We start from the raw sequence: 12931 nt of genomic DNA on the forward strand, positions 1-12931 counted from the left end.
TCTAGCCTACAAAATTGGATCCACTGATCCACTTACATCATGGCTGAGGGATTTTTTAATTTTTTAATTTTTTTTTTTTTGTTTAATAGTCCCTTTCTTCAGGTATATATGTGATGTCAGGATCCAAACAGGAAAAGATTAACCTTTGAGTTACTGAGTCTATGTGGAATAAATACTGCAATACCTAGAAATCATTTTCTGTGACTGAAGTTGTTGTAAAAGTAGGAAAAGAGTGATACTTGAAAAACTTCACTGGCAGCAGTATAGGATTTTGAGTGGCTAATCTCCTTGTTGAAACAATGATACAAAAACATAAATATTATTTTAAAATACATGTATTTACATTTAGTAATCAGTTGTTGAAACATTTTTTAACACTCTTTCAGAGGCCTGACTTACAAAAACAGTGGGGTAGACATCGCAGCAGGGAATATTTTGGTTCAGAAAATTAAACCTCTAGCTGCAGCCACATCAAGATCTGGTAAGAGATGGACCTTCATTTCTCTTTCAGTTGGTTCACAGTAACAGGGCTTATCATCTTGATCCAAATACTTACGTATTCTGTGTAGGTCTAGATTACACTAGAAATAGTAATGGTATGTAACCTAATGCCTGTGATTTCTTCAAAATGTAGCTCTTTAAGATTACAGATTTTCTTGTCAAATGACTCTAAAATATATCTCCCAAATGTCATATGTATTAAAGGCATTAGAAAATACGATTCGTTACTCAAAAAAGGCAAATGCAAGCAAAAAATTCTACTTTGATTATGTGGATTATCCTTTCCTGCTTAGATAGCTATACCATTTTTGCAGATAAATGTTTAGAAAAAAATACAAGTATACAAGATATTGAATTCTTCACCAATACTTTCAGATATACTATTTCTTGAGATAGATGTCATATATCTTTTGCTTATACCAAACAGAATCAGCCCATCCTTTTCTGTAATATCAGGTATCCTATTTTGTAATATCTTGGTCTGTTAAGTCCTTGTAATTCTTATGGTAAAATTAAAATATCAATCATTTATGATATATCGCTTTTAATTCAAATTATATGAGAACCTTCAAATAATTTCAGCTATATGTCTAGAGGCAAATGGAGATACATACTAGTAGAAGTATTCATCTGTTAGCATTAATAGTATTTTTCACTCATATTTGTTTCAATCTTAGGATTTAACCAAGTTCAGTTTTAAGATTACCATATTTACCCTGTCATAACCAGTCTTTGGATGAGAGATTCTTAAAGTACCAGAGGCATTAGTAACAAAGAGAGAGGGGATTTCCATTGGAAAATATTTAGTATTCATTCTGTCCTATAAAGTAGTAGACTTAGGACTGTCACAGCAATTCCTTTCCTGTATTTCAGAAAAATACTAAATGCAGCAGTCCCAGTCATTATTGAATATTCAGTCACAAAGTTTTATATTTTTAGCTTTAGATAATAATATTGAAAAAAAACAAAGCAAACTTAAGAGAATTAGGAGATTCTGTGTCTCTATGAAGATGCTGTAAGTGTCAGAGAAAAGTCTCACGGTGACAAAGTCATGTTGAGAGACTTCAGAGAGAATTTGCTGATGTTAGAGATCCTGAAGAAGCCTATACAAGTTTATTTTCTCTTTTTTCTTTTTTTTTTTCTGGCTGGCAGGCTGCAATGCAGAACTTGGAGGATTTGCTGGCCTCTTTGATTTGAAAGCAGCTGGTTACAAAGATCCTATCTTGGTATCTGGAACTGATGGTGTTGGCACAAAACTCAAGGTAATGTGAAAATTGACATACAGAATGGAAATTGCTTGATCACACAGCTATCTGTTTTTTACCACAAAAGATCGGTTGTGCTTAAAAATACCTATTTATATTTCTGGAAAGGAAATGAAAAACTTAATTGCCTTCTTGATGCCAAATAATTTACTGTGCATTTTGGCATGTAAATAGCCATCCTTGAGAAGAAGCTTAAAGTAGCTCATTCTTACAGGTAGAAAAATCTTTGAGAAGATTACTCACAGAGAAAACATTTAATTATATGGTTGCTATAGCTTTTACACAAACTATGATGAAATCCTTTTCACTCCAGTCTCCTTCAGTAAAGTTCATTTGATACTTGCTAAGAAAGTACAAATTCCTAAAATAGAACTGTAGGAGAGAAACACAAAAGTGTTATTAGCTAAAGCTGCTCCTCAAAAAGCTTCTAAAGAAAGAACACGAGTCCCCTGCCACTGCAGACTTTGCTTGTGTTTGAGTTTCTGAAATCTAACCAACAGGTTCTCTCACTGTGTTTTGCAGATTGCACAAGTGTGTAAGAAACATGACACTATAGGTCAAGACCTGGTTGCTATGTGTGTCAATGACATCCTGGCTCAAGGAGCAGAGCCCCTCTTCTTCCTTGACTATTTTGCTTGTGGTAAACTTGATGTTGAAGTGGCTCAGGGTGTCATTGCAGGAATAGCTGAAGCATGCCAAAAGGCAGGATGTGCTCTTTTGGGTATGGACACACTTTTTCTTTGAAGGGAGTGAAAAATTGTATGCAGTTTCTTTATAATTGGTTTTAATGTGCTTGTTTTCCTTGTCTGCTAAAGAATCTTAGAGCCGAGAAAAAAAGGTCACGTCTTTGTTTTCTGCCTACTGAGAGAAGAAAGTACTTTACAAATGCTCAGGAATTTGCATTATACATTTTCTTATTCATATATTTTTATTCAACTTTGTGACTATAACAAGTACCTAGAAAACTAACAATTCATGTATTTTAATTCTTTGTATTCTTCAAATGAATTTGAAAACATGCCAAATAGGCTTGGTTTTTATCCTTTATCTCAGAGAAAATTTTAGAGTTTTCCTCTAGAAACAAGATTTGTATGTGTTACTATGCATATATGTCTCCCTGTATGTGTACATAATACCTTTTGAACCTCTTGGCTGATTTTAAACAAATTTGGCAGCAAAATAGAGCTCAGTCTATTCTCACAAGATCATATAACTGGAAAGCCAGAAAGCGTGTTTATAAATGCAGGAGAAACTTGAGTTGGAGCTCACTTCTTAAGACGCAGATATTAACCACAAGACAGAAAAACAAAGCAAAAAATTAAAGCATATTCCAAGCTGTTAAGACTCACATTTAAGTATTTTCCTTTTAGGCCCTATAATACAAGTCCATAGTACATTTTACTAACAAATGATATATGTATTGTGGTATACAGTAGTCTAGTTCTCCATGGAAAATAATACACAATTTTACTTTATAAATCCTGAAAAACATACATTTCAAACTGCTCAACCCAATAAAAATATTTCTAGGTCAGTGGGAAAGACATGTTTTCTATAAGTCTTTCATTTATGAAAGAAATATAATACAGGGTTAAGTTCCAAAGCAATGAAACCCCGAAAATTGTTTCTTCATAATAAGGCCGTTGGTTTTTTTTTTTCCTCTTTTATAAAAATATTCTTTGGAGAACTGCCATACTTTTTCAAAAAGGCTTTTGATTTGAGAATGAAAGTGTTCGATTATCTTGCTTTATGTACCACCTGATAATTGGTACTTTGTTCTTTTGGCTCTTTTAAGAAAGCTGGTGATAAAAGTAGCTTCTAAATGAGTATGTCTTATTTCGATGGAGTTTACAAGCTTAGAAGAAGGAGCTATTTATGTTCTGTTTGTTTTTTTTCTGCATGAAGTGTTTGCCAGTTTTATGTTTTGTCTTAAAATGTTCTCTCAGGTTATCAAATATAATCTTACCATTCATATTTCAACTTAAGTACATGCTAGGTGAAATCTTGCTATTAAACCATTTACTGAAATTTCAAGATTTTATGTCCAATTGGAAGACTTTCAAAATGCAAAGGGCTTTAAAGACTTGTAAATTAGTACCAGAAAACGATATCTCAATTTTGTAAATGGTTAGTAAATATCTTTTTTGTGCTGAAATTGAAGGAAGTCAGAACTCGTACATAAAACAACCATGATTTACTCCCCAAATTTCTGACACTATCCAAAGGGAAGATACAAAGAGGCTGCAGAAACTGTGTATCTAAGGCAGAAATGTTTTTCTGTAGCCTGAATCTTAGAGTCACAGACTCATTAAGGTTGAAAAAGTCCTCTAAGATCCCCCAGTCCAACCACCAGCCCACCCCCCGCACGCCCACTGCCCACGTCCCTCAGTGCCACATCCACACGGCTCCTGAACACCTCCAGCACAGTGACTCCACCAATTCCCTGGTCAGCCTGTTTGCAATACCTCATCACTCTTTTGGAAAATAAATTTATTCTAATACCCAACCTGAATTTCCCCTGGCACAACTTGAGGCCATTCCCACTCATCCTGTCTCTGTTACCAGAATGGAGGGGCCAACTCTACTTCTCTGTAACCTCCTATTAGGTGGTTGTGGAGGGCAATGAGGTCTCCCCTGAGCTTCCTCTTCTCCAGAATCATTAAAATAAATTTCAGTTTGGGCTCTGACTTAAGGCATTTGTGTCACTGTGCATGCATGCAGCATGTAGATCTGTCTTTGTACAGAATCACTTCATTAGCAAAGTGGTGAGTCTTGTTTTATAGCATGTTCCTGAATTCTTTCCATGCATATCTACAATAGCTGAATACTTTGCTCAAATACCTTAAGCTCTTACTAGTGAGGTACTGATGGACATACCTAGATGCTCAGTTTCACACGTTATTCAATGGGGTTTAAAACCAAGGCATCTAAGCAAATGACACTTCTTAGCACGAACTTTGATTTTTAAAGTTGGTTACAGGAGTGTATTGTGAAAACGTGGAACAGTTACAGGGAATCTAGAATTGAGCAGCAGTCAAGCACTGAGCAGAAGGCCATCTTCACCATTGCTCAGGAGCAATTTGTAACCTCTTCAGAGATGCTTTTTTGAAATATAAGAATGAATGAAATCTAGCAAACAAGCAAACAAGAGCAGTACCAGTCAATATGTTAGGCAGATGTCATAATATAATGGCAACTTAATCATTTTCAACCTCTTTTCTTGCTGACATCAGGACCAGTGAAGGAATTTGAAAGATAATAATGATATGGCTTTGAGTTCCTCCCTGGAATGATGGAATGGTGTAAGGATGGCTGTTCAGAAAACTTCAGAGAGCAGTAAATGCTTCTTTCCTGCATTAAATACAGTGATTTACTCTCTCTAGACTGAATGAGATATGACAGGCTGAACACAGGTCTTCAATAGCAAAGACCATCAGCTTATGCCCAAAGGGCACTAAGGGAACCAATGCTGGTGTGTGTATTGTGAGAATGATGTTTGAGTGATGTTACTCACTTCCATGCAAGCCTAGAGAATTACCTTTTCAAACTGCATTCTGAATGACATCATCCAGACAAAACATGGTTTTAAAAACAAAACAAAACGATGTCCTAAAAATGAACATAAGATAATAGCCTGGATTACTGTTTCAGCTGCATGGATGGGTAGAAAGCCTATCTTTTAGAGGTTTCTCCCAAAACAGTCAATAAACCTTAGTTGTGTAGAACTGAGGCAACAATGATACTTGGGTTGTAGGCATGACTGGAAGTCAGAACAATATTGTGTATAAAATCTTTATGGTAGCAAGTGAAACTGATAGAAATGTTGTGCTTTTGAGGTTCTTTTTTGAATTTCTTGTATCTTGTAAGTTTTTAATGAGGAATATTAGATCTGGCAGAATTTGGAGATAGGAAGCTCTAAATATATGCTATGATTTTCAAATGTGAATGTACAGCAATCTGATACTCATCAGAAAGAAAGGGGAAAGGTTCTTTCACAATTTGCTATTGCTAGCTTAATTGAAGGGCCTGTGACAAAGCTGTGTTTTTAATTACTTCTAATGTTTGTTTATCTAACTAAAAAAATCAGTTTATTAATGTCTTAAGAGTTTAAAACATTGAAAACCTGCATACACACTGCAGGTTTCAGTAGTTTTCTAATAGTCCCTTCAGCTTTTATTTGGTTCTCACAGGAGGAGAAACTGCCGAAATGCCAGGCATGTATCCACCCGGCGAGTATGACCTGGCAGGCTTTGCTGTCGGTGCAGTAGAGCGAGGGCAAATGCTGCCCCAGCTAGAGAGAATTGCTGATGGAGATGTGGTTATTGGAGTCGCTTCTTCTGGGGTCCACAGCAATGGGTACAGCCTTGTAAGGAGGATTGTTGAAAAGTCATCGCTGGATTTCTCTTCTCGAGTTGGCGTCTCTGGTGATCAGACATTAGGTGCTGTTTCTAATGCAGTTTCTTCCCTTGAACTTCTGAACAGAAAAATTCACACAATTTTCTTGTCTGTACCTTTGCTTTTGTAATTTTTCTAAGGCACTGAGAAAGTTACTCAAACACATTCTCATCTTTTTCTGTTTCCTGTAATCATGTATGCAGGAAAGAGTACAAAGCTAAATAACTAATTGTATGCTGAAAGGTAGGCATTGTTTTTCTGTGTAATTCAATGCTCACTTCTATCCGGCAAATGAGTATTTTGAGATTTCCCCAATTTTATATTGAGTAACCCTTTTTTTTTTTTTTTTCCCCCAGCATTGTAATTGTCTTCATTCATCTTCTTTCATCAACAGGAGATCTGTTGTTAACCCCAACTAAGATCTACAGTAAGACTCTGCTGCCTGTCCTTCGCTCAGGCCACGTGAAAGCTTATGCACACATCACTGGGGGAGGCTTGCTGGAAAACATCCCCAGAGTTCTCCCAGACTCCTTTGGTGTCGTTTTAGGTAAGATAGAAAGAAAAGCTGAGAAACATTTGCATCTTAACATGTATAGATGTGGAAGCAACTCAAAGTGAATTGTCATCATTTGCAAAAACCTGCAATATTACTTGTAATTATATAACGTTAGTGATGTTATTGATGGGCATTCACATATGGTTACCAGCTGGAATAGATCTCCCACAATTCAGTGGACTTCAGTTAATCCTCATCACAATTTCATCAGATACTCTAGAAATATTATTTCACTTTTTACAGGGAAGTGAAATATGGAAAGGTAAACAACTTACTACAAGTTATGCAGTGTTCAGTTTGGGTTGTAACTATCATAGAGTTCTGAATTCTACAACTGTGTGTACATCATGCTTCCATTACTTCCATTACATTGCTTCAGTTACTAAACGTAACATGACAAGAAAGAAACTTACTTCCTTTGGAGTTCCATTACAGAGACTAGTCCAGAAGCATTTCTTGTGATGCTGTATATCCACCCTTTTCTTGTTGGAACTGGGAGAATTGTGGGTTTTGTGACAGTTTTTAAGGATACTGTTCTTGTACAATAGTTTCTCCAGAAGCAGGGTTGTCAACTTCGAGAGGAGGATTTTCCAAAGATTGCCTTACAACCCATTTTGGATTATTCATTAATAGTTTGAAGTGCAGGGGTATGATTAATTTTCTCTGAGTGAAACTTCATTCCTATTCCCTAGTCGTGTTCAGTAAGGAAAGAAAGAAACAAGCCGTTTCTCTGCATCTGAAACTGATTTCAGTCACACTAATGCTGCTGTGAGACTTAGTCTGTGCTTTCCATCTAGATTTTGCCTCTCAGTACTATAATAATTTTAGTATTTCTGCATAGGTAGTGCCTCCCACTCTTCTTCTGTATTTTCAATTTTCTTCAGATGCTCTTAGCTGGAGGATTCCTGAAATCTTCTGTTGGCTCCATAAGGAAGGCAACATCTCTGAGGAGGAGATGACTCGGACATTTAATTGTGGGATCGGTGCAGTTTTGATTGTTCAGAAGGAGCTGGCTCAGCAGGTGCTCAAGGAAGTGCAGAAACACGAGGCAGCCTGGCTGATTGGAAAAGTTGTCCCTCTACAAAAAGGTTACTGGATTTTTATTTTCCTTGATAAGAACAAACAACTAAATTATTTCATCGATGCTTCTCCATGCCGTTCAGCTGACAAACACTTAATTGGCACCTCCATGGCTTTTGTGCACAGGGTATTAAATTGTCAGTCCTAGTGATTTCTGTCTTAGTCTGTAGAACATGTGCTTAGCAATGTGAAATGTCACCAGAACTATAAATAAATATTGAGAAGTAAAGCAGTGCCACTGTTGACTTTTCATAGATATTTTCCTCCTCTCTGTGTTTCTGCCTTTATTTACTTTCTTTTTTCCTTCTATGTCTTCAGGCTCTGCCCATGTTAAAGTCCATAACCTGCTTCAAGCTTTGCAAGCAAATAGGTCATTGTCTGTGCACAGCCATATCCAAGGCAAAATCCAAACAAACAAAGTGAAGGTTGCTGTCCTTATCTCTGGAACAGGTGAGAGTTTACATTATTTACTAGAGTACTGAAAAAGGAACTTCAACTCAGAATCAGAATCTCTTGAAGCCTGTGAAAGTCTGTGTTGTGGCTTTTGATAACTTTCTAACAAGGCTTTCAGTGCTCACTAACAGGCAGCATAGATTTTGCCCTTAGCTTAATTTCATTCAGAAACAAAATGATCTTTACCCTCTGCAGCAAACTAACTATAAATTGCATATATTAATTTTAACTACAAATTTCTGTTGTCTCTAGATTCAAGCAGTTATTGTTTTTTGCTATTGAAACAGCAGCATTATTTTACAAACAGATCAGTTTCCTCTTGCCCCATAGTCACTTCCAGAGTTTCCAGTATTTCCACTTGTTAAGAAGTAAACCATCAGGACAATTTCAGCAACTACAGTTTACGTAGCTAATTGCAAGTAAAAGCCCTGTAGACTGCAAGTATCAGATTTAGTTTCCAGTAATGTCAATAAATAAGAGATTACTGTTGACATTGGTGGTTTTTTGAGTCTCACTCACATTGCCACTTATTTAAAACCTATTGTAGCTGTTGACTATATTTATTCCCTAGGAACAGCTTGATATTCATGAATTATTTTTTCACTCAGGCACAAACCTGGAAGCCCTCATAAATAGCACAAAGAAACCCACCAGTTTTGCAGAAATAGTTCTTGTTGTTTCTAACAAAGCTGGTGTGGAGGGGCTAAGGAAAGCTGAAAGAGCTGGTATTCCTACAAGGGTAAGTATTTCTCATCTTTTTAAAATTAACCTTCATTAGCTCTGACTACATCAGAAAAGTACTGTGAAATAACGATTAAAAAAAGTCTTACTGTTTTGTTGTTGTTCTGTCTTGATCTTTGTGCCCCTGGGCAAACTACCTAACATGGGAGCAAATTACTTCCTGTTCTCAGTCTTAGAGATGCTACTATTAATGCTGATGGGGTGGGAATGGTCACTATATTAAACCAGTGCAAAACTTTTACAGTTTAAGCTTCACCATTTATTTAAGTGCACTGAAGTAGCAGGGTATTTTATGAGCTTATTTTTAAAGTAACATGTTGAAGAAGCATTTGAATGAAGTAAGAGAGGTCAAACTTAATGAGACCTCTCACTGTTTCCCTGGGCATTGCTTCAGTCTTTTCAGGATTCATTCAAAGCAAACTGTGATTCCCTTTGTGTCATTGGATCCATCGCTGCATTGCTTTGCCATTTGTGTACAGATAGGAAATGCCACTGATTACAGATAGGAAATGCCACTTAGGAGCATTTTACAGTCACTTTTCAGCAGTAACTAGAGATGATATGGAAGATTAGGCCCCCGTGCACGCTTTCATCTTGGAGGGCTGTCTCAGTGGTTAAGACAAGTGACAGAACAGAGGCACAGAGTTGTACATGCTTTACTAGTTATTACCTAGTTGTGTCATTGTAGAGTTCAGCCCAAGTTGAGCTAGGCTTTCTTCCTAGTGCCCTCTGCCACCTTTTCAGCTCACTAGTTCTGGTTTTTCAAGACTACTTTATGATACTTACATGTGCCAACATGGTGAGTGATGTAGGAATTAACAGGTACTTTTATTTAAAAAACTACAATTGTAGTAAGTTAAGTAGCACCACCTTATTCCTGTTGAAATTAATTAGTCTGTATTAGATGGAAAGTAAATAATGCAATGATGCTGTCCTTTTGCAGTAAGGGCTTTTTTAAATAGTCATGATTGACCTTTCTTTCAATGTTTTGTGATATAACCTGAGACAAATTACTTAACACTAATCATATTTTAAGGTGAAATCATTCTTAGACTTTAGATTATCCTAATGACCTGCATTTATAGCTTAATTGTATGCAAACACTGGGGTCTGTAGCTGTGGGCCTAATGAGATAAAGCTTGGCTTTCTGATAATTACCCTATGTTTATAGAAATTAAGACTGGTTATTTGTCTGTTAGCTGTATGCATTTTTGAAGTGTTCTTCTTGCTGTGTATAGGCATCTAACAGTAGCCACATGGGGATTTACTGGTTGTTTTCTCCTTTTTTGCTAATGACTCCAGAGTACCATTCCATCCTATTTTTATGGCTTTTATATTAAATTAACTCGATGCTCATGTTTCTTTCTTTTTTGAATTGTCACAGGTTATTGACCATAAACTGTATGGAAGTCGCACTGAATTTGACAGTGCAGTTGACAGAGTCCTTGAAGAATTCTCAGTTGAGTTGATCTGCCTTGCTGGATTTATGCGAATACTGTCAGGTCCTTTTGTCAAGAAATGGGAAGGTAAGTGCTGCATAATTGTGTATGCATTTTAAGAAAAGAAAAAAAAAAAAGCAAAAAAAAAAAGCATTTTTATAAATTATACTCAGGAAAAAAGGAAAACCATAGAAAAGAGACCATATTAATTCTGAGTTTGCAAGAAATGAGACTTTTCACATTTGGTAAGGGAAGTGGTGAAAGAGAAAAAGTCCCTTCTGCTTCACAGAAGCTTGAGGAAGCCACCTTCAAATGGTGGTCTTTGATTTATTGGAAGATGTTGTAAAGGAAGGCTTTTGGCCTCTGCAGACATGAGGTGTGGGCCACATTGTTGCCCAAGCAGTAAGTGTTGATTGTGGGAAGGAGAGTGTTCAGCCAAGGAGAAATCCTTCCTCTCCCAGATGAACTTTGCCTGCAGGCTGAACTGCAGGGCAATATGTAGTTCCTGTTAACATCTCATAGTCTTTTGGTCAGGCATCCCTGGAGCTGTGTGAAACTTTGGGTGGCTCTTGTTCATCAGAGGTGTTTGGTGTCTCCCTTCTAGTCATCTTTTTTTATTGGACTACATATTAGAAAGACATTTTTTACTGTGAGTGTGATGACACAGTGGAACAGGTTGCCCAGAGATGTTGTGAATGTCTCCTCCCTGGAGGTGTTCAGTGCCAGGCTGGATGGGACTGTGAGCAAGCTGGTCTACATGGAGGAGTCCCTGCCTGTAGTAGGGGCAGGAACTAGATGATCTTAAAGGTCTCTTCCAACCCAAACTATTCTTTGATTCTATCTTGCACTTCTTTGTTAGGGGCCGATAGTTCCTCTGCCTCCTCCAGCTGTTACATTCCTTGTCTTTTCTCTTTCAGTTTCATGCAGGGAGTTCTGAATCACACAGCAGCAGCTATTTCTCTCACTATTTGCTTTACTTCAGACTTAGTCATGGTTACTTAAGCATGTTTACACTGGTTGCCAGCTGGTCACGCTGTACCCTGCAGCTCTCTGGGCCACCTCTGTTGTTCACATGGTGACTGTTGTTTTCTTCCGGGTGTGACACCACCTTTTACACCTGAACTACTTTTCAAACCTCTCTTGAAAAACAAGCGTTCCTCAGAGACAATTTGTGTTATACTAAAGCTGTCAACTAACTTAAATTGGGTCAATTGGTTTTGTTTCTGTCTAGTGTAGAGTCCAGAAGACCAGGATGCAGGTGTCTGTGTTCTAGACAGCTGCTGTTGCTAGTCTGAACTGTCCAGAAACAGTCCATTTTTGTTGCTGCTCACCTAAAAGCTGTTAATTTCCCTTTCTCCAGCAGTTACAAGCACATAGGGCGTAAAGTTAGTTGTGAAACTCCTCTTCTTGCTTAACGATACTGAGACGTTAATTGTGAATCCTAACAGAAAAGACAGATAAAAAGAAATAAACAAACAGAAAGCCACTTTCTTTTAGAGCACATCACAGAATCACAGAATCATTGAGGTTGGAAAAGACCTCTAAGATCACCTGGTTCAACCCTCAGCCCATCCCTACCATGCCCACTATTTGCTGATCTAAGGAAAAACTGGGGAAACTCCAAAAGAAGTGCAGAGGGTTGTTTTTATCTCAGAGTCCTCAGTACTTATTTGCTCAAGATGCAAATGCTCATGCTCTGAAGATGCTGATGATTAAAGGGGGGTATTTTTGAGATACAAAAGACGTTTGAGATATTGTTACAGATCAGTTGATACGTTTGCCTCCAAGTTTTGCAAGTCAAAATCCGCATGAATCCTTGCGGTGAGAATGCAGGTTCTGTATTGCGCTGCCAGCAATGGCCTTCATTTCACATTACAAAACCACACGCCTCTATTTCAGTACACTGCTGCCTCCGCCAGCATATGTCAGCTCAGCCTTACTGCTTGGCATTTAGGTGGTGTTCAGTGAATCCCAATGACACACAGTCAGCCTAAGCAGGAGGCATGTGGAGATAGCGTGGGCATAGCATACTGTGATATAAATAGTGCTGATGGTCATTTCCTTAATCTTGCAAGGGTTTGTACTGAATCTAAGAGAAGAACCAGCACTGCTTAGCACCTTTTGATTTCATCGTAGTCCAGAGTTGGCAGGACAGTTGTCACAGACATATTAAAAGCAGACAGGGAAAGTGTGCTAGAAGAAAGAAGGTATTCTGATGGTTTAATGATGACTTGCTCTAAGTGAGACCTTAAAGGCACGGATAGGTACTGTCTCCCACTGTACAGCAACGCAGGAGCTAAGGCATATGCTTTCTCATTTAAGGAAAATGTTAGGGTACAAGCTTCCCAGGGTTCTAACCACAGACCCATCTGATTGAGCATTGAAGGTTATGTTATCCATTTCAGGATCTCCTAGCCAACTTTGTGCCTGAACAGTAGTAGTGGTAGACAGGTGCTTTTCAGAAGGGCAGAGCGAAGGACTCCTCTGTTAGCAGCTGCTGT

The 12931-nt window shown here is 37.7% G+C and overlaps 1 protein-coding gene across 2 annotated transcripts in view; it reads left to right on the plus strand.

Moving 5' to 3' along the window:
- GART (phosphoribosylglycinamide formyltransferase, phosphoribosylglycinamide synthetase, phosphoribosylaminoimidazole synthetase) overlaps window positions 1–12931 on the plus strand; it is a 36660-nt gene that overhangs the window by 20934 nt on the left and 2795 nt on the right. For both annotated transcript variants that reach the window (XM_052673860.1, XM_052673859.1), the window contains exons 12-20: window positions 387–481; window positions 1654–1763; window positions 2289–2487; window positions 5957–6205; window positions 6556–6708; window positions 7602–7805; window positions 8116–8247; window positions 8859–8989; window positions 10376–10517. In XM_052673860.1, coding sequence (XP_052529820.1) covers window positions 387–481; window positions 1654–1763; window positions 2289–2487; window positions 5957–6205; window positions 6556–6708; window positions 7602–7805; window positions 8116–8247; window positions 8859–8989; window positions 10376–10517 — 1415 coding nt within the window. The remainder of the gene's footprint in view (window positions 1–386; window positions 482–1653; window positions 1764–2288; window positions 2488–5956; window positions 6206–6555; window positions 6709–7601; window positions 7806–8115; window positions 8248–8858; window positions 8990–10375; window positions 10518–12931) is intronic.

The sequence above is a fragment of the Tympanuchus pallidicinctus genome, unplaced genomic scaffold (genome assembly GCF_026119805.1).
Source record: "Tympanuchus pallidicinctus isolate F22 unplaced genomic scaffold, pur_lepc_1.0 scaffold14, whole genome shotgun sequence".
Lineage (NCBI taxonomy): Eukaryota > Metazoa > Chordata > Aves > Galliformes > Phasianidae > Tympanuchus > Tympanuchus pallidicinctus.